The sequence below is a fragment of the Mytilus californianus genome, unplaced genomic scaffold, assembly GCF_021869535.1.
Source record: "Mytilus californianus isolate M0D057914Y unplaced genomic scaffold, xbMytCali1.0.p SCAF_2, whole genome shotgun sequence".
Taxonomy (NCBI): domain Eukaryota; kingdom Metazoa; phylum Mollusca; class Bivalvia; order Mytilida; family Mytilidae; genus Mytilus; species Mytilus californianus.
Genome location: NW_026262668.1, coordinates 77,659,466 through 77,678,837, shown reverse-complemented (window position 1 = coordinate 77,678,837; position 19,372 = coordinate 77,659,466). Strand labels below are relative to the sequence as shown.

At 33.8% G+C, this 19,372-nt stretch overlaps 2 protein-coding genes across 2 annotated transcripts in view; one reads left to right on the top strand and one right to left on the bottom strand.

The window, feature by feature from the left end:
- Positions 1-8,078: 8,078 nt before the first annotated feature.
- On the bottom strand, positions 8,079-13,912 carry LOC127728268 (CDGSH iron-sulfur domain-containing protein 3, mitochondrial-like). The gene is made up of 3 exons (XM_052235554.1): positions 13,777-13,912; positions 11,391-11,481; positions 8,079-8,428 (listed from the first exon to the last, which is right to left on the bottom strand). Exons 1-3 carry the CDS (start codon positions 13,825-13,827, stop codon positions 8,199-8,201), a joined length of 372 nt encoding a protein of 123 aa, XP_052091514.1. The 5' UTR covers positions 13,828-13,912; the 3' UTR covers positions 8,079-8,198.
- An 18-nt stretch (positions 13,913-13,930) lies between these two features.
- The window catches only part of LOC127728254 (ubiquitin carboxyl-terminal hydrolase isozyme L5-like), a 40,647-nt gene continuing 35,205 nt past the window's right edge, over positions 13,931-19,372 (top strand). Inside the window, exon 1 of the mRNA XM_052235537.1 lies at positions 13,931-14,053. Within this exon, the coding sequence (XP_052091497.1) occupies positions 13,978-14,053 (76 nt within the window). The 5' untranslated portion in view covers positions 13,931-13,977. The remainder of the gene's footprint in view (positions 14,054-19,372) is intronic.

Sequence of the window (19,372 nt, the reverse complement as noted above, 5' to 3'; positions counted from 1 at the left end):
CCAACTGTCTTATTCCTGACTTGGTACAGGCATTTTTCGAAGAAAATTGTTTGTTAAACCTGGTTTTATAGCTAGCTGAACATCCCACTTGCATGACAGTTGTTTATAGTTCCGTTATATTGACAAAATTAGGTGAACAACTCAAACAGACATAATAGATTAATTTGACAATAATTGGGACCCAGCAGCCAAAACTTACAAACCACACATATACAACACAACTGACTACAAAATTCAAACAAACATACAAATAAATTTGACAAAGACGCCAACAAAAAATGTTTTTAGTTGATAGTAAATTTAACAAAGAAGCCAACAAAAAGATTTTGTATTTGATAGTACATACGATAAAAAGTATAATCTTTCTATTTGAAAATAAGAAATGGTCGGTCAGGAGAGGTGCCCAGTTTGTTCTCATAGACATGTCGACAACCTACTGGAAAATGTGATAGAGAGTACTGAAAATAAAATTTTAAGATCATTAGACAAATTGGTGTCATTCATTTAAACATAAATCTGGAAATTTCGTTAATTGTCAGGAAGAAAAATATGAAACGATGGGAATAATTAAATGACAACGCCATAACAGTTTTAACTCACCTAAATACTACGAAAGCGTGTTTTACTTCCAGTCTGCAATTTAAAACCTTCCTTCTAATAGACAGTTATCTCTCTTTAAGAATAAAATTGAACCGCAGTATTCACCGATAAATGGCTGAGTCGTTCGTTCAAGTGTCCAGAGAATATAATTTTACACAAACTCGGATGGAGAGTGTGTAGTAAAAGACAATCATTTGAAAAAAGAGGAGGACGTAGAAACAGATGGTTAAACCCGTCAATTTTCTACTTAGACAGTCGCAGTTGCAGAGCTTTTTTTCTTCTTCTGAAATTCCTGCTTAACTGGCATGAAGACGGTTATTTGTCCCAAAGTGACACGAATGAAATTTTTGTTTTGTTTTACTGAACTATTAAGTTTGAAATTAAAACAGCAGGTTTTCTTTAACTCTTAATACAAAATATACTTACATGGCGTTGTCAATTTATTTTCGACTTATGAGTTTGAATGTCCCTTTGGTATCTTTCCCCTCTCTTATACTTTTACTAAACATTGCCGCGATATAGCCTTTTTGTACTGAGGTGGCGTAAAGTAAATAAAAAACAATCAATCATTTTTTAAGAAGATATACATGGTTGTTTTGTCTATACCAGCAAAAACCCTTGATGAAATTTGAACACTTACAGAGTTGTTTTTCGTTCGTGTAAGAATATGACTGCATGAAAAAATAAAAATAACTAAAATACCGAACTCCAAGGAAAATTCAAAACGGAAAGTCCCTTATCAAATGGCAAAATCAAAATCTCAAACACATCAAACGAATGAAAAACAACTGTCATATCCCTGACTTGGTACAGGCATTTCCTTATGTAGAAAATGATGAATTAAACCTGTTTTTATAGCTAGCTAAACCTCTCACTTGTATGACAGTCGAAATTGAATGGATGACACGGGCTTATACGTGCATGTAAAACGTATTGGCAGCAATGAATCTCACCATTGAAGTAAAACTCAACAACATATATCATTGGAATTATATCACAATAAACGATGTATTAGATATAAGAAGATGTGGTATGAGTGCCAATGAGACAACTCTCCATCCAAGTCACAATTTGTAAACGTAAACCATTATAGGTCAAAGAACGGCCTTCAACACGGAGCCTTGGCTCACACCGAACAGCAAGCTATAAAGGGCCCCAAAAATGACTAGTATTGTCCACATAACTTGAGTTGAAATGTTAAAATGCCGTGAAAAAATGGTTTTATATATCAGTTTATACATTGGAAAATAAGAAATATGTCAGATTTACATTACACGAAAAACACAAGAAACTCAAGAAATAAAAGGAAATAACCAATATATCAATTAAATAGAACCTTTATTATTGATATTTTTGTCTGTTGGATGAAAAATGCAATGATAAACCAAGCCGTGTAACAGTTGAAGACATTCCCTGAAACGTCCAACATTTACAAAAAGTAAAATTGAAAAAAACTTCAGAAAACATTCAAAACCTATAAGTTTTATAATAATTGTTATTAATTGTCAAACCATATATTGACTTTCACACATTTTAATAATAAAAAGACTTAATAGTACTTTTTTGTGTTATGAAAATTGTCTCATGCCAATTCATTCTAAGAAAACATGACCAAATAAGGACACCAATTCACAAATTGTATCAAATAACGAACGGGGATAACTTCACCGAAAACCTTATTTACATTTTCATATTTTTAAGAAAATGAATCAATTTGAAGACATAAGAAATGTTCTACCAGACAGCTTTGTAAATATAGCTGATATAGTTGCATTCTTCTAACTTGAATATTTTCCTTCATTGATTTTGGATTTATCTACCTTAATGTAAATCTTCTGATTATTTTGTTAAATAAGATTATTCATATATCACAAATTGAGCCATGAAATGTGACATTGCCTATTTCAGCACGATTGACTCAAAGTAAAACGTAGCCTACAACATCAGTCCAGATGTATTTCATATTCTATAAAATGAAAATTAACAAATGAGACAAATATATCAGATTGTAAAAAAGTGAGGTCATAGATATATGATTATATGATTTGCAATTTGCGATTACCAGTATTTCAGTTATCTAAATTATTCGCAAACTTTTCCAACTTAAACGTTTTGATGGTGCCATAAAGCGAGTCACTGCACCATACGATCCCATGGTCATCTAATGCTATATCCGGCACGAATATTCCAAATTTATCCTCGCAATCAGTCGTACCTAATGCAACTAATTCTCCAAATTTATTAATTATATGAAGGTGGCCTTCAGGTGTGCAAACAATGAAATTGCCGTCAGAACTAGAACAGATCCCTGAAGCATGAAAACATATCTGGCGTTCTATTAGAACTGAAGATGCCGACATTTGCCTAAATGTTTTGTTACCACTCTTATATGTTGCATAGCGTCCATCTTTCTCGTGTAAAATTGTTACGGTATTGTTTTCATTATCTGCAATTGCAATGACTCCATGCTCCTTATTATATGCAATTTTATGTGGTAAATCAAACATTCCAAACTGACTGTCAATTGTTTGAAGGGGTTCTCCGAAACTAGAATACAGTTGTAAACATCCCTGCCCGGTTCTTGAAAATGGCATATCCACCTTTTTACCACACGTAAGTATGTTTCCATTTGTTAACTGAACTATATCTAAAGGAAAAAAATCAGGACAAGCAGCAAAGGTTGACCATTTACCGAATTTGTAGGAAAGTATATTTCGGTTAAAGGGAAAAGTGCCTAATAAATCACCTCCGGTTAGTTCATATATCCCTACGCACTGATGTGGTGTATGAATTTTATCTAAAGTTTTTCCATATTGATTCATAAGTAATATGAATGGAACACCAGAAGCTACTACTAAAACACCACCGGAAGAAGCAAGTCGGATTGAATATATGATATGACGGTCGTTTTCTTGTGGTGACTCAACAACAAATTGTGTTTCTAGCTTATAAAAATTTATTGTTTTTAAATTCGGTAAGCGTCGTAAAGACGATGAGCGGAAAGCTATTCTGGGTTCTGGCATTTCACTACTATTGTCGTGATACTCCTTGTTTGGCGGAGAATGAAAATGTTTTTTGGAACAAACCACACATAAAGACAAACCACAAACTTTGCAACTTCCAGCAACTTTCCGATGCTTTTGACAATTCAAGCAATATTTGTCTGATTCGGAAATACTCACAAAATAATTTGAAACTAATCGACTAAGTCCGTCATTTGGTATTTTGCATTCTGTGCGACAAAGTGGACAAGATAGCTTATGTTGTTTTGTTCCGATCTCATCGGAATAACCCTTTAAACATCTCAAGCAAAACGTGTGTCTACAGTCCAAAATCTTTGGAGAGGAAAATCTCTCAAGACATATTGGGCAGTTGTCACTTTCTTCCATTATCTATCAATTCAAGTAAATTGAAACAGGTAAAAATTTATGTGCAAAATTAGATGGTGTTTTGAGAGTACTGTCACTTTTTAACATTTGTTTTGTTCGATTTTAAAAATTTGGGATTTTTCTGTATGCATTATATTAAGTAAATCAACATTTAATCATCATTAAAATTAAGCTGCATTGACATTTCCAGGTTGCGGCATCTAGATGATAGCAAAATATGCGATTCAAACAGTTTTCCTCTGAATACAACTGTTTGAAATTGAATACATATTAAATCAGTAAATCATTTAACTCCAGACATATTTATATTCTTGGTTTTGATACCTAATTTAAGATGTGCGACATTAATAAACTAGGTTTTCATAATACACAACGTTTTCGTAAAAATATAGACAATTCTTTAATTAAATAAATAAATCAAGTCCTTTCTTGTGCGTGCACGATTTTAACTCGGTCCTACAAAGTATGTGTGATATTTTTTTGTGCGTATCTTAACCAAAGATGACGCAGCCAATGAACATTCTTTAACTAATGCATTAAATGCTATCCATAAATCTAAGATTCACAACAAAAAGATGCCTTGTCAAACGCACTAGTACCAACATATGTAACAGTAAGTTTGCCCTATGGATAGCATGTTATTATACGGGTTAGGAAAAAACCACACAAACGGGATTGGTTCCCAAAATGAGTAACAATCCCTGTTTTTTGGGTTTTTTTTTTGTTGGAATTTACATTTTATACTTGAAATAGAACATATTCATGAAAAAGGCGAATAGGCTTTAAATAAAACACTTAGAATTTTCAAGCATATGAAAACTTCTGAAGATAGACTTTTTTAAAGGCAATTATCTTTTAGAAAACTGAAGATAAAAATATCATTATTTGGGTAGAATTCAAATTTATATATGGTACAATCAGAGTTCGATCCATTCAGAGGCCAGTGACTCTGACAATACTTGAATAATATATTCAAATTTGTAAATTTTTGGTTTGCAAGGTTGGAACTTGACCTACAAATGTATATAACTTTCAAAGCTTGATTTGGTGTTAATGTTTGCTGCGTCGTGAGTACTTAAATCGGTATCGTAGGGTTGAAGAAAACAAAGGGACCTAGTTTCATCGACAAAGGGTTCGGCACCTTTTTGCAATGTGTGAGATGTATTAATTACATCGGTAGTCATTCTGATGAGGCGTAAATGATTTTCCCGTATTAGGAGAGATTAAATATATTTCAATAAACACGAACAATCAGTCTTTTGATTTCTATGCAGTTATACATATCAGTAAAATTTTGAACTACCAGATGAAAGATCCATATTAATATATATGTACATAAGTGATTTTTAAATGACAATTTAGAATAAGTCAATACTTACCGAAGTTGTCTTTCTCTCCTTTAGGGAAGAAATATTAATAAATTATGTAAAAATATTTTCAAGATCGAAAGAAAGAGGACAAATTATAAAACAATGATTTATTTCCTTATTCATGTCCTACATATATCAATGCGGAAAACGGTAAACAAGGAAATGATTTTTTTCAGAAATATTGAGAATTGATAGCATTCATTCAATCCATCTTAACTTAGTAATGTTTCCGTTGTATTCGATTTAATTAATATAAGAGACTTTTTCATCATTACACTGAAATGCAGTCAAGTTTAGCGATTGATAATTCATTGATAACATTCTGGCGTATCACAAACAAACAACTTGTAACGTCTCACTTCATTGGCCGAAAGATTTAAATACAACAACAATTGTTGTGTGCACGTGAATTGACACAGGTGACCGACAATGGAATGTACTACGTTACTACGAACGTAAAAAACAATGATTTTTGGTCGAAATAATTAAATAAGTATTTTGTGAATTTCAAATAGTGGGGTCGAAATATTATACTAATAATTTGTGTTAAGTAATATTCTTTATGCATGCAGCACTTGTACCGCACTATGAAAAATATAAGGATAAAATAAAATACATGTGCCGCTTTTATACGGATGAATGTATGAACCACTTTAATTTCTTTCATATTGACGCTAGGTTATTATCCAGACAATGTCGTAGTTACTTATAATAAGGATCTCATAATACTGATCCATTTCAAATTTATGATGGGTTGCACATTCCTCTTTTATTGTTTTCATGCTATAAAACGAAAATAAAGAAGCTAAGCGTTTGTTCTTCAGAAATGACGTGTCATAAACGAGCAAATTGTCCCCGAAAGATCGTACCATGTGTGCACGTGAATATAGATGTACTATGCAATGTACTATCATGGTCACCACGAAATTCAAATGAATTCAGTGAAGGCATGTTGGTGTAAAAAGGTTTGAAATGTTTCATCGGCGAAGATTTTATTTTTGCATGTGTGGAACTAAAAAATAAATAAATACTTGTGAGAAATGTCGTAGTTTATAAGGAACTATATAAATGTACTGTTTTCGATTTTGATTGGTTGAAAATTTATCCTTTAATTTCATACCGTAAGAATAGAGCTTTGCATAACATTGTTGAACAATCCGCCAAAGTAACGTGTGGCATGCGTGCGTATTAAAATGAAATACAAAATCATACATGTATGATAAACTTATAAACGAAATATTAAGAAATTAAGGATGACTACTGTAAAAGTATGTACAAAAATGGAGTCACCTTTTATCAATACATTTAGTGAATAACCACACTGTTTAAAACTGATTGTTTTCTATGCAACTATTTAAATATTTACAATATATAATTTTCAACCGAGGATAGCAAAACAGTTAATTATAAATTAAGAAAGTATATCGCTGGAGTTTATAAAGTACATTTCCTTCCACTGTGCCATGGTTTGCCATCTCCATTTTTTCTCTAAACAAAGCATGGCTGGTTACATGTTCTGAATTTACTTATAATTTCGGGATTTTTTTTTTCAAAATCAAGTAAACTAAATCAGAAAAAAAATAACACTATCCTAAAACTTATGAAAGAATATGAATAATGAACATGACAGTTTATAACACAAACCCATTTACTATAAAAATCGAGCAATATCTTTAGTATGTAATTTGGTTATTTTTGTAGTTAAGTATGGTTTCATTTCAAGTACAACGTTAATTCATCAAGTCCATTGAATAAAAGATAAGGCAGGGTGAGCAACTTGACAAAAAAAAGGCAGGATGACGATTTATGTAAAAAATCAGGATAAACGAATAAATATAGTCAGGACCTAACAGACTGAAAAATAGAAAGACAGGACAGAGATAACAACTAAAAAAAATGAAGGACAAAATGTTTCATCCAAGTCCTTCACCCCCAATCCGGCCGAAGTTTACAGCAGCGACCACCTCAACCAAAATATGTGTTCAGTTTATAACATATCTTACACTTTTCCTTTTGGGGTATTTGACAAAAATACGTTTTTTTTGTATTAAAAGATTAAAAAAAAAATGGTTAAATTTTTAAAAAATTGTTGTGTTTGTTTTTTCTAAAGTGAACAACGATTTTTTTATTTGCTATTGTGAATATGGAAACAAATTGATCTAACCTTTTTTCAGCTATGCTATTTTTATCTGTATTATAATTCAATTTTCTACGAATGAATATGTGTTACTCTTTGAAGTTTCAATAGATCGTAAAGTAACGCAACATTGAAATCATGGTCAACAAACAAGCAAACAACGTCATTGCTCATTGTACGCACTCATGCTGCAACATCTATTTTGAACCTTTTTTTATGTTTTTCAACGTCCTCCAGAGTGCATAGGGTAGGTATAAAATAAATAGGGTTCATAAAACGAGGGCGCTGTTTTTTCGGTGCAATACGTATAAAGACGCAACCACATAGGATCGACCATCTAGATTAAAAGAACAACTCCTATACTTTGTTAGTTTTATAAATAATATAACCACAAACATGTGTGTATGTGTGCGTTAAAGATCACTTTTTATTTGGAACCATACTTCCACACTACCTTTCCTATTTCATTGAGTTTCAAAATTATACAGCTGGTAAAGTTGCGACGAGGGCTGATGACGTACAGTACCTTTTACTTTGTACACAAATTGAATTAAAAAAATCAGCAAATAATAAATCAACGCATTAAATTCATAAGTTATATTCAGTAAAATATAACCAAAATATTTGATGAAATGATGCTAGTTTAGAATTAAATATGTGGTGGTGAGAACAATACTCAGTAGATATTTATTCTATTTTTTATTAAAAATCCGGTATCCAGCCACATCCTGTGCATAATTTAACAGTGGGTTCATGTCCAGCTTTGTCTTCACAATTTTCCTGTCTGTCCAATATTTCAGACGGTAAATTTGTGTGTGTGGCATCACAATATGGTGGGTCCTTTGTATATTTACATGCACAAATCTGGTAAAGTCTCTGAGCCTTATCAACTGTCCATTTCACAGGTTTAATTCCAGTCCCCTTATGTGAACCTTTCAATAGAAAATAGATAAATAAGTTTAAAAAACAAATAGGCAAGAAGCTCAATGAAGTCTTAATTGTTCGCTCACCTGGCTTATATATTTGGCGGTTGGTATGGGGTGTTTAATGTTCTACACAGCAACTTATACTAAGTGTTATCAGACGGAACATAATTCAATAGCATCATGTACCAGGAGATGAAGTTAAATACAACAACACTGTTAGTGTGGTTAACCAAGAGGAGATATCAAACTGGATTGAATCGTAACCCTCCTACGCTCGAGAAGAGCACGCCATCCCGAGACCATCGAGGCGATGATTATGTTTAAATGCAGTTGCATATTATTAGGAAACGACCATTTGATATTCTTGGGGGGAAGCAGGAGGATAGTTGGCAAATGGAATTTTCATCTGTTGCTACACTGACTATTTTATTCGTCTGCATCTTGTGTTGCAGAATATCATTTTCATCCTGTCTTGTACAAGATTTCCCCCAGTTAATTCTTTCTAGGCCATGATAGTCATTTCCAAAATCCTCCCCCGAATCCAGACTGTCGCCTCTTAAAAATAACTGTTAAAAGAGAATCATGAATGTATTTTTTACTCAAAGTTTAGTCCTTTACGTGAATTTTTACAAAAAAATTGTCAAATTGTTTATTTTTAGTAACGGTGATGTCAATATTTGAAGGTGGGCCATCAACCATAATTGCAAATGAGTGTCAAAACTTTTTTATGCGAATTTAACAATACTCCTTCTTGAGAATCCGTGGTAGACATATTTGGCGATAACTAGGGTCATCAACCACAATTTATAAAGAGGTCCATAAATGTATCAACTAACCAAAGTTTGATGGCGTTAATAGTACCAACGGTGGCCATGTATGAAGGTTGTATGGATAATCAACTATATTTATCATAAATATATCATTTATTCGAAAGTTCGTAGCAAAGATTCTTCAGCTGATTTTTATTTTTTGGGGGAAGGGGGTGTAAAACTTTTCTTCTTTTATTTTAAAGCCAAATTTTTAGTATTGGGGACTTGAACAAATACTTTATCATAACTATGTCATTAAAGCAATTGCCCTCCGAATGATTTCATCAAATGTTCATTAATTTTCTTTATAACCATGGTGGTCATATTTGAAAACAATTGAAGTCAACAATCGTTACTCATGAAGATTACCGAAATATATCAGATAAAAGTTTGATATTTATAAGTCATTCACATGCTTAAAAAAAATGATTTTTGTTAAAACTATTGCTAATATAACGGTGGTTTCGGATCAACAAGCGCAATTCTGAAATGGATCATAAATATACCAGTTAACCACAGGCAACTTTCTCTGAAATTTTGTCCCCTTATATACCTTAATATAACAGATTTAAGGTTAGATTTTCAATTTTTAAGTGGTGGCTGTGACCATGTTTGACGGTGAAAGTAATTCACCAACCATATATTTTTTTCTCCTAAAGAATCGTTAACGTATCATTTACTTTTTGTTTAGTAACCAAAGTTTGATATCCAGTTGAACGTCACTGAATCATTTTTCCGATTTTCAATGATTATTTTCGTAAAATTATATAGGTTTAGCAAATGTGGAGGCAATGTTTGAAGGCGGTTTCGATCATCAATCAAAAGTTTCTTGCAGTGGATCATTTCACAAATTTCAAGTATCAGCTATTTGACCGTTACATGATTTTTAACTGTATATTAACTGTTGTTCACTTTTAACTGTTAAAGTTTGAGTTATTATAAAATGTATATACTAAAAAATAAAGTATTTCATCCCTACGTGCACTTTTTAAAGCACTTGGTCGATACCGCTGGTGGACTATATCGGTACTGACATGATTATATAACAAACCTTCTTTAATTTTAAAAACAAGCAAGAGACCAAATGACACAGAAATTAACAACTATAGGTCACCGTACGGCCTTCAAAAATGAGCAAAGCCCATACTACATAGTCAGCTATAGAAGGCTTCGAAATGACAAATGTAAAACAATTCAAACGAGAAAACTAACGGCCTGATTTATGCACAAAATAATGAATGAAAAACAAATATGATATACAGCAACAAACGACAACCACTGATTTACAGGCTCCTGACTTGGGACATGCACATACAACATGTAGCAGGGTTAAACATGTTAGCGGGCGCCCAAAACTCCCCCTAACCCGGGACAGTGGTGTAACAGTACAACATATGAACAAACTATAAAAATCAGTTGAAAAGGGCTTAACTCATCAGATAGATACAAAACACAAAAACAAGCAACAAAAACACAGAGTGGACGTGGCAGGGTACTTATACATCCCCACAACAAAAAGACACTAAGTACAGATCTGAGAGTACGCGAAGTTACTGACAGCTAGTTCAAAGCCCAATAATTGTCCGTTTATATAAGTTTAGAAAGTAGTAAGATACTAAGGTTTCAACTCCATCAGGCAAAGATGACCTTCGATGGATTTGGCTATTATTTTTTAGGTCCTTTTTGGTAATTTGGTCAAATAGCTCTTCAACTGTTTCTGTTCTTATACATCCCTGATAATCCATGGCTTTCAAATATTCGGCTTTGAGCGTTCTCGATGAAGATAAATCCAGAAAGCTTCGGACGCATGAAATCTATAAAGTGTTTGTTTCATTATTTACTGTTTTAACTAAGCAAGATATCTTACAACAACAGAGACAGAGAAATTATACTCATCTAGTAACGAATGTACTAGTCCGAGTTAGCTCTGACGTCTCACAGTTTTTAGGGACTTGCCGCGCCTGTTGGGAGTCATATGGAGCGCTCAGCTGGTTTTCGGCTGGCTACTACACTTTGTTGAGCGTTGCGTAAATACAAGCGGATCCAATGGGAAGCAGATAAATAAAACACCATTCTTTTCTTATATTTTTTTTTTGATGGGAGTCAGACTTCAAAGCAATCTCGGACTAATCATTATACTAGATTACATTAAGACTTACCGTCACACCAAGGTTGTTGTTTGCTCAAACCACAAGCGCACCACAGTTTCTTTTCACCTTCTGTGACGTTTTTAACAGTACAAGGGCCATACTAAAACACAAAATATATTCGATTACACATATTTGCCTTGTTCAACTACTTTCATCTTCAATATAGTCAAAGTAACACTAAACAAGTAAAATGTAAATTTTAATCATATTGCGAAGCTATCAAATTTCATTTAACATCTTTTCGAAGTCACAATTCAATTCTGTAGGTGACTGAAGTATCCAAGAAGAAAGTTTCACTAAATAATAATAAAACGTCATTTGAATGTAGGCCATGGTGATCTAATAATGGTATTAAGAGTGGGGTTACTAGTCTTAACTAGCCAGCATAACCGGAGATAACACCAATATGCATGGTGATTGGTTTGGGTAACCTTCTCTTAGAATGAACAGTGTAGTTGAAGATTTTTTTTTTAATATATTTTATTATGGAGGTCCTGAAATAATCATGAATATGAAAATAAGGAGATAAGGTATGATTGCTAACGAGACAACTATCCACCCAAAGTTCAAATGAAGTGAATGTTAGCAGGAAGCTAAGTCCATTATTATTTATGGGTATCCTAAAATCAAATTATCGAGGTCCTTAAATACAAAGATTTGAATAAATCCGCGCCTCGTGACAACATGTAAGAGATATACTGTTACTGACGATAAAATTGAGAATGGAAATGGGGAATGTGTCAAAGAGACAACAACCCGACCAAAGAGCAGAAAACAGCCGAAGGCCACCAATGGGTCTTCAACACAGCGAGAAAATTCCGCACCCGCGGAGGCGGCCGGCTTCAGCTGGCCCCTAAACAAAAATGTGTCGAGACAAGATTAGTAGGTTACTTTGCTGGATTTTTGCACGATAATACAAAAGCAGAATCGGGACAGAATTTGGACGCGGATATATGTTTATACAGGGGATAAATAAGAGATATACAAACTGTTTAAAAATCAAAAGACCGCATTTATATTTTCTCTAACATAACAGAGAAAACTTTTGACTAATACAGAAGAGTAATATATATTGATTGGTTCATTGTTGCTCGCTTAACGTCCGGTGGCAAATATTTCATTCAAATTTAGGACGATAAGAAATCAACATTTAATACAATAGGTAGGTTCCGCAAGGTGAGACGACCGGAATGAAGGGCGGGAATTTAGTTATAGATTTCCAATGTAAAACGAGGGCATGTTGGATAAGCCTGACATTTTGCCTTAAACAGGTCACTTATGGGCCCTTTAAAGATTTCCAATGTAAAATGAGGGCATGTTGGACAAAGCCAGACATTTTGGCTTAAACAGGTCACTTATGGACCCTTCTTAGAGTTGTTACAAGTGTTCTTTCACATACAGAGAGTGTGGCACTCTCCCTTCATGAGGCATCGGATTTAACGTCCCCATTCTCGAACAGACGTGTGTGCGTATTTATACATCCCGCACAGCCAAACAGACAACTTACTTTAGCAAGGGTCTTTGTGCAACATGTTTGTCTTTCATTATTCAACAGCAATGATAACACATCTCCTTATTTTTATACTGATTAACCGTTTTGATACTCAATTATATACAGCTATTAAGATAAACATGAGGACATGTATGAGGGGATGAAAATCAACATCAAATGGCTGGGAGGACTTTTTAAGAGATTTCAAGTATTAGGGAGTGAGATAAGAGAGCATTCTCTCTACCCACTGAAACAAGCTCTTTATGCAAGTTTTGCTATTAGGTCTGAAAAATAATGATCTCCGTATAAAATCACCACGAAGCGATCCCATGAGAACCAGCTTGTCATCACTCATCAGGACCTAGCAAACAGTTTAAATGCAGGAGATCAGATTTATTACTCTCAGTCAAAACTCCTGTCCTGCCTTTTTTTTACAAATTTCATCCTAGCCCCCCTCCCATAAAAATCAAATGGTAGCTCCCTTAATTCATTTTAGCATATGCTGAATTCATTCTGAATTCTGCCTTGATTCCGCATACATATCATGTATTGTGTTCCGGCGTCGCCGATGAGGAAAGGCTTTACCAAAGATATCGATATTATATATATAGCTGTTTTACGCTATGAATTAACGATCAATTCTCACTGAAGGAAGGGCAAAATGCACAGGCACTTAATTTTGTTTCTATCCATGGAAAGATCGACTAATAGGCACTATCAACGTATATTTAGGATATACGTTGATAGTGGATCTCCCATGGATAGAAACAAATGCCTGTGGCAAAATATGTGTGTGTGTGTATTTGTGTTTGTGGCAACCTGGACTAAGTCTTGGTGTTCCTCCAAAAGGAATTAAATACACACAAGCAGAATATTCTAATATAGACAAAAAGACATATTTACCATTGCAACAGCTGGATAAAGCTTCTTATTTGTTTGTTCACTTGTTGTCATTATTCATTTGTGGATTTTATTGGTAAAGGATTGATTTGAAATAACATTTCTATGACTTTAAGTAGGGCGAACCGAAAAGCATCTGTGAGTGTTCTTGAATGAACACTATACCATAAAAAACATGTGCTACTTCCGGTTGCTATTTTTCAAATGGCTTCAAGCGCAGGAGACTGGTGTCTCATAGAAAGTGATCCAGGCGTGTTTACTGAATTAATAAGAGGATTTGGTAGGTTTAAATGTAAAATTCAACGAAAGAGACGAAATATTTCCTGCAGAACAGGACGAAGTGCGTTGTTAATAGTTATTTGAATTAAACTTATACCTTTCTTTTTTCTTCGAAAATTAGTAAAAAAAAATCATACCATTTCAAATCAAATCAAATGATATTTATTTGAAGTCGGTTAAAAGCATACAATACAATAAAACATAAAAAGAGCTTGTAAAACAGCTATCTCATAAGCCATCAATTATTTTTACATCACTGAAAGCAAAAAAGATAAATACATGTGTAATGGTGGTCACTTTGTTTACTTGTTATTTATTCTATTTATTTGGGGAAATTGGTTAATGTTAGTATTATTTATAGTTCCGTAACTCTTTCTTCCGAGACCGGCCATGTAATTATTCTTGTCGGGACTTCCTGCCTCTTGCACGTGCCTGACATCCGGCCCGGCCGGGCTCGTTGTCCCTAGGAACTATAAGTATGACGTCACTCACCGGGTTCAGGGCAGTCTACACTTAGGATTTGAAATGAGCAGACGCTCATACCGTTTGGCTTGCAAATTTATATAGAACTTTACAATGACAAGTAGACTAGCCACCACCGTATATTTTATTATTCTTGTATGTAACTTATATTCAACCATAACGTATGTCTCTTAATAAACATCATCTTTATGTTTACGTGGTTTTAGTTGTCCAATATCCCAGAACTTGGGTAGACAACGGGAAAACGAAGCCAGTGGAAACTCCACTCCCGTTACATTGGGGGCTCGTCCGAGGGATATTTTAGGATAATAATTAAAACAAACGTATTGTTTGTACATTATTTCTGCAATATGGCTGGAATAAAAGGGATTTTTGTATCCCTAGGAGTCAAAATCGAACAGTTTATTGTTCGTCTTCTTATCATTTCGGCCGTTTGTGCCGGTCTGACAATGACCAGTACTGCATTCAATATTGTTTTGTACATAAGATAAGTAAAGGTGACTTACCTTCAGAAATTGAAATTAGAAATCCAGCAGGGAAAATTAAAATTGGAGCACAAGGTGAATATTTTGTTCACGTTCCAGAGGAAAAATGCAGTTCTTGCATAAAAGAAAAACAGACACACCATGTTTGTACTAATTTACACAACAGCAAAATTAAATATTTAACTGCATTTTATTGCAGGATAAAGCTTATTATGGATTTTCAATTTTCAGGAAGTCCGCGATTTATCACGCCATGTTTACAAAATGACGTCACATTTTTGACGTCAAAACACATGACATCTAAGGAATGTGTGTATGGAGGTACCAATAGGGAATACTCATTGTCGTTCTAATTATGAAAACGCTGTTTAATTTGTTATTTCCGTTTAAGTGATTCGTATTTATATTTATTGTCATAATTGGATTTGGAAAGTCAAATTATTTGTTGGATTATACTTGAAATTGTTTTGGATTAAAAAGTACATTTTGTACTTGCATTTCTGTCAGTATTGTCTGCATTTATGTCTTGTGAGTGTGGATGTAATAGCAATTACTTAGCTTTCTTGCATGGAAAGGAGGGAATTAACAATACACAAAACTTCAAAGTTATATCGTATGTAAAAGGCTATATTGTGCCATCATTGATTATATTCTGGAAATTTGTTCGGTTTATATTAATCTTGAAAAAAGGATTAAAAGTACAGTTTTGTACTAGAATATGTTTTATATAACATCATCATGATGTTCATTTTTACTTTGGTCTTTTGGAAATAAACTGAATTAATTTCAGTTTGGTGGGGTTGTTACGTGGAGGGAAAATAATACTGAATCTTTTCAGTAGCTAAGCAATGCGTATGAAGGAATTGTGGATGTAGTCAGAATTTGGATTATAATGACATTTTTGTCATACAGCTGGAATAGGGTTGTCTTGTACGAGTTGTGCTGGATTATTGCTAAATAGAAGAAAGTACACTCAGTATTTTAGCTGTGGGAAGCTGCTTTCGGTGGTACATACAGGCAAATTTGAAATACCTTATGTGCTAGAGAATGGCACTAGGATGGGTATGGACTATTGGTTAGTCTTGTTGCGTATGTATTTTTACTACCTAATTATTGGTTCACCATGGGTATGCTGTCTGCATGGTTAAGGATATTGTTTGGGGATTACTGGAATACAAGGGATGATTTATTATATAGTCCAATTGTTTTATATGACTTACTAATTTTTGAAATATTTGATAAACAAACAATCAATTTGTATGGATTCCAGTATAGAAATGTGTGTTCTATATGTTTATATTAATTCCATGGGCTATATGCTTTCGGAGACGTATACAAATACATATTGGGGCACCCGATCAAGTGGTGCAGTGCTTGTGTATTTAGACTATTATAGACTCTTGGTGAGTCAGGATTTTATAAGAAGAATGTGCTTCTTAATTATTCCAGTGTCTGATAAAATATGGGAGATTAAACTGAAATTGTTTCAGTGCGTGGATAGCTGGCCACAATGAGGGAACATTGAAATTTATATTGGCCTTTTTGCCGATAACTTTAAACGTAACTAAACCACATGGAATTAAATGTTGGGGAACACTTACTTGGACTACTTTACAGATTTGGAAAATCTACTGGACGACTTTTACCATATTTACCTCCTTGGAACCTTGGACAAGATGTGTATCTGGATTCTCCGCTCAAACTTTAAAATTGGATTCCTTACTCCGTGATGATGTCTCGTGATGTATTTGTGACTTTTGAACATTTAGTTAAAGACCGTTGAATATCTTGAACTATTTTTGAAATTATTTATTGACATTAACAGTAAATTGATTAATTTGTTGATAACTATGTGTGTCTGTATACGAAATTTGGTAAGTATACCTGACCGATCTTAGGACTAATGTGTGGGCACATTATGTCTTAAGAGAGGGGGAGTGTAATGGTTGTCACTTTGTTTACTTGTTATTTATTCTATTTATTTGGGGAAATTGGTTAATGTTAGTATTATTTATAGTTCCGTAACTCTTTCTTCCGAGACCGGCCATGTAATTATTCTTGTCGGGACTTCCTGCCTCTTGCACGTGCCTGACATCCGGCCCGGCCGGGCTCGTTGTCCCTAGGAACTATAAGTATGACGTCACTCACCGGGTTCAGGGCAGTCTACACTTAGGATTTGAAATGAGCAGACGCTCATACCGTTTGGCTTGCAAATTTATATAGAACTTTACAATGACAAGTAGACTAGCCACCACCGTATATTTTATTATTCTTGTATGTAACTTATATTCAACCATAACATATGTCTCTTAATAAACATCATCTTTATGTTTACGTGGTTTTAGTTGTCCAATATCCCAGAACTTGGGTAGACAACGGGAAAACGAAGCCAGTGGAAACTCCACTCCCGTTACACATGTATATATCATTACGCAGACTTTTTTTTTTGAATCTCGGGCGGTTCGCCCAAAAAACACGTTTGCTCCCATTCACGTTCGCCCCCTTTCACATTCGCACCCTACACGTTCGCACCCTTTTTATTGGTTTTGTGATAATAATTTTTCAATCATTTTTTGGTTAGTGTATTACTATAAATATTTTTTTGTTCATTGTTTCAAAATAAAGTGACTTTCTAAAAAGATTTTTGTGTTGAATAATTTTTTAAGCATGTTTTGGTTAGGGAGCTACCATTTGATTTTTATGGGGGAGGGGGTGGTGGCTAGGATGAAATTTGAAAAAAAGGCAGGACAGGACTTTTGAGTAAAAAAAAAGGCAGGATGACAATTTATGTAAAAAAAGTCAGGATAAACTAATAAAAAAAAAAAGCAGGACAGAATAGAGTGAAAAATAAAAAGGCAGGACAGAGGTTACAACTTAAAAAAAATGCAAGACAAAATTTTTCATCCTAGCCCCCCATAAAAATCAAATGGTAGCTCCCTTATTGTATTGCTATAAATAATTTTTTTTCATCGTTTCAAATTAAAGTGACTTTCTAAAAAGGTTTTTTGTGTTGAATATTTTTTTAATGTTAAGATACCATCCACTATTAAACTCGACAACAATAACATTTTGAATCTTCATTGTTTCTACTCATACCAAGCTAAATACATGTAGAATTTACATCAAAGCTAGTTAAAACAACAATCACGATTTTCAAACACATAACAATAACACCAAGTTAAGCTGTGTAAACACCATATTAACAGTAATCATACATAATTAACATATAATAATTAATCATCAAATCAATTTAAAACAATATTTTTCCCGAATTTTTATTTATGAAAATAAAAATATTTTGATATAAACATCTAAAAAACATCTAATAATTCATCCGGTTTTTATACGACCGCAAAAATTAAAAATTTTTTGGTCGTATATTGGTATGACGTTGGCGTCGTCGTCGTCGTCGTCGTTGTCGTCGTCGTCGTCCGGCGTCGTCCGAAGACACATTGGTTTTCGCACTCTAACTTTAGTTTAAGTGAATGGATCTCCATGAAATTTCACCATAAGGTTCAATACCACAAAAGGAAGGTTGGGATTGATTTTGGGGGTTATGGTACCAACAGTTAAGGAATTAGGGGCCAAAAAGGGGCCAAAAATAAGCATTTTTGTAACTTTCAGACAATAACTTGTGTGTAAGTGTATGGATCTCTCTGACATTGTACCACAAGGTTCCATATCACAAAGGGAAGGCTGTAATTGATTTTGGGGGTAATTGCCTCAAAATTTTAGGAATTAGGGGCCAAAAAAGGGGCAAAAAACAAGCATTTTTCTAGTTTCATGACAATAACTTGTGTGTAAGTGTTTGGATATTTCTGAAATTGTACTACAAGGTTCCATATCACAAAGGGAAAGCTGGAATTGAGTTTGGGGGTAATTGCCTCAAAATTTTAGGAATTGGGGGCCAAAAAGGGGCCAAAAATAAGCATTTTTCTAGTTTCCAGACAATAACTTGTGTTCAAGTGTATGGATCTCTCTGAAATTGTACTGCAAGGTACCATACCACAAAGGGAAGGCTGGGATTGAGTTTGGGGGTGATGAATCATAAGGGGGTTCAAAAAATTGGGGGGGGGATTTTTTTTTTTTTTTTTTTTCTTTTTTTCCTTTTTTTTTTCTTTTAAAATTTTCCATTTTAAGTTGGTTATTTCTGATTTATATTTAAAAGCAAATGATAATGATATGGTAGGAGATACACACCAAACAGGATGTGTAAATTATTATATAATAAGTATTGTGCAATAGCAAGAAATTTTCAATTGCACAGTATTGCACAATAGCAAGAAATCTTCAATTGCACAGTATTGCGCAATAGCAAGAAATCTTCAATTTAACAGTATTGCGCAATAGCA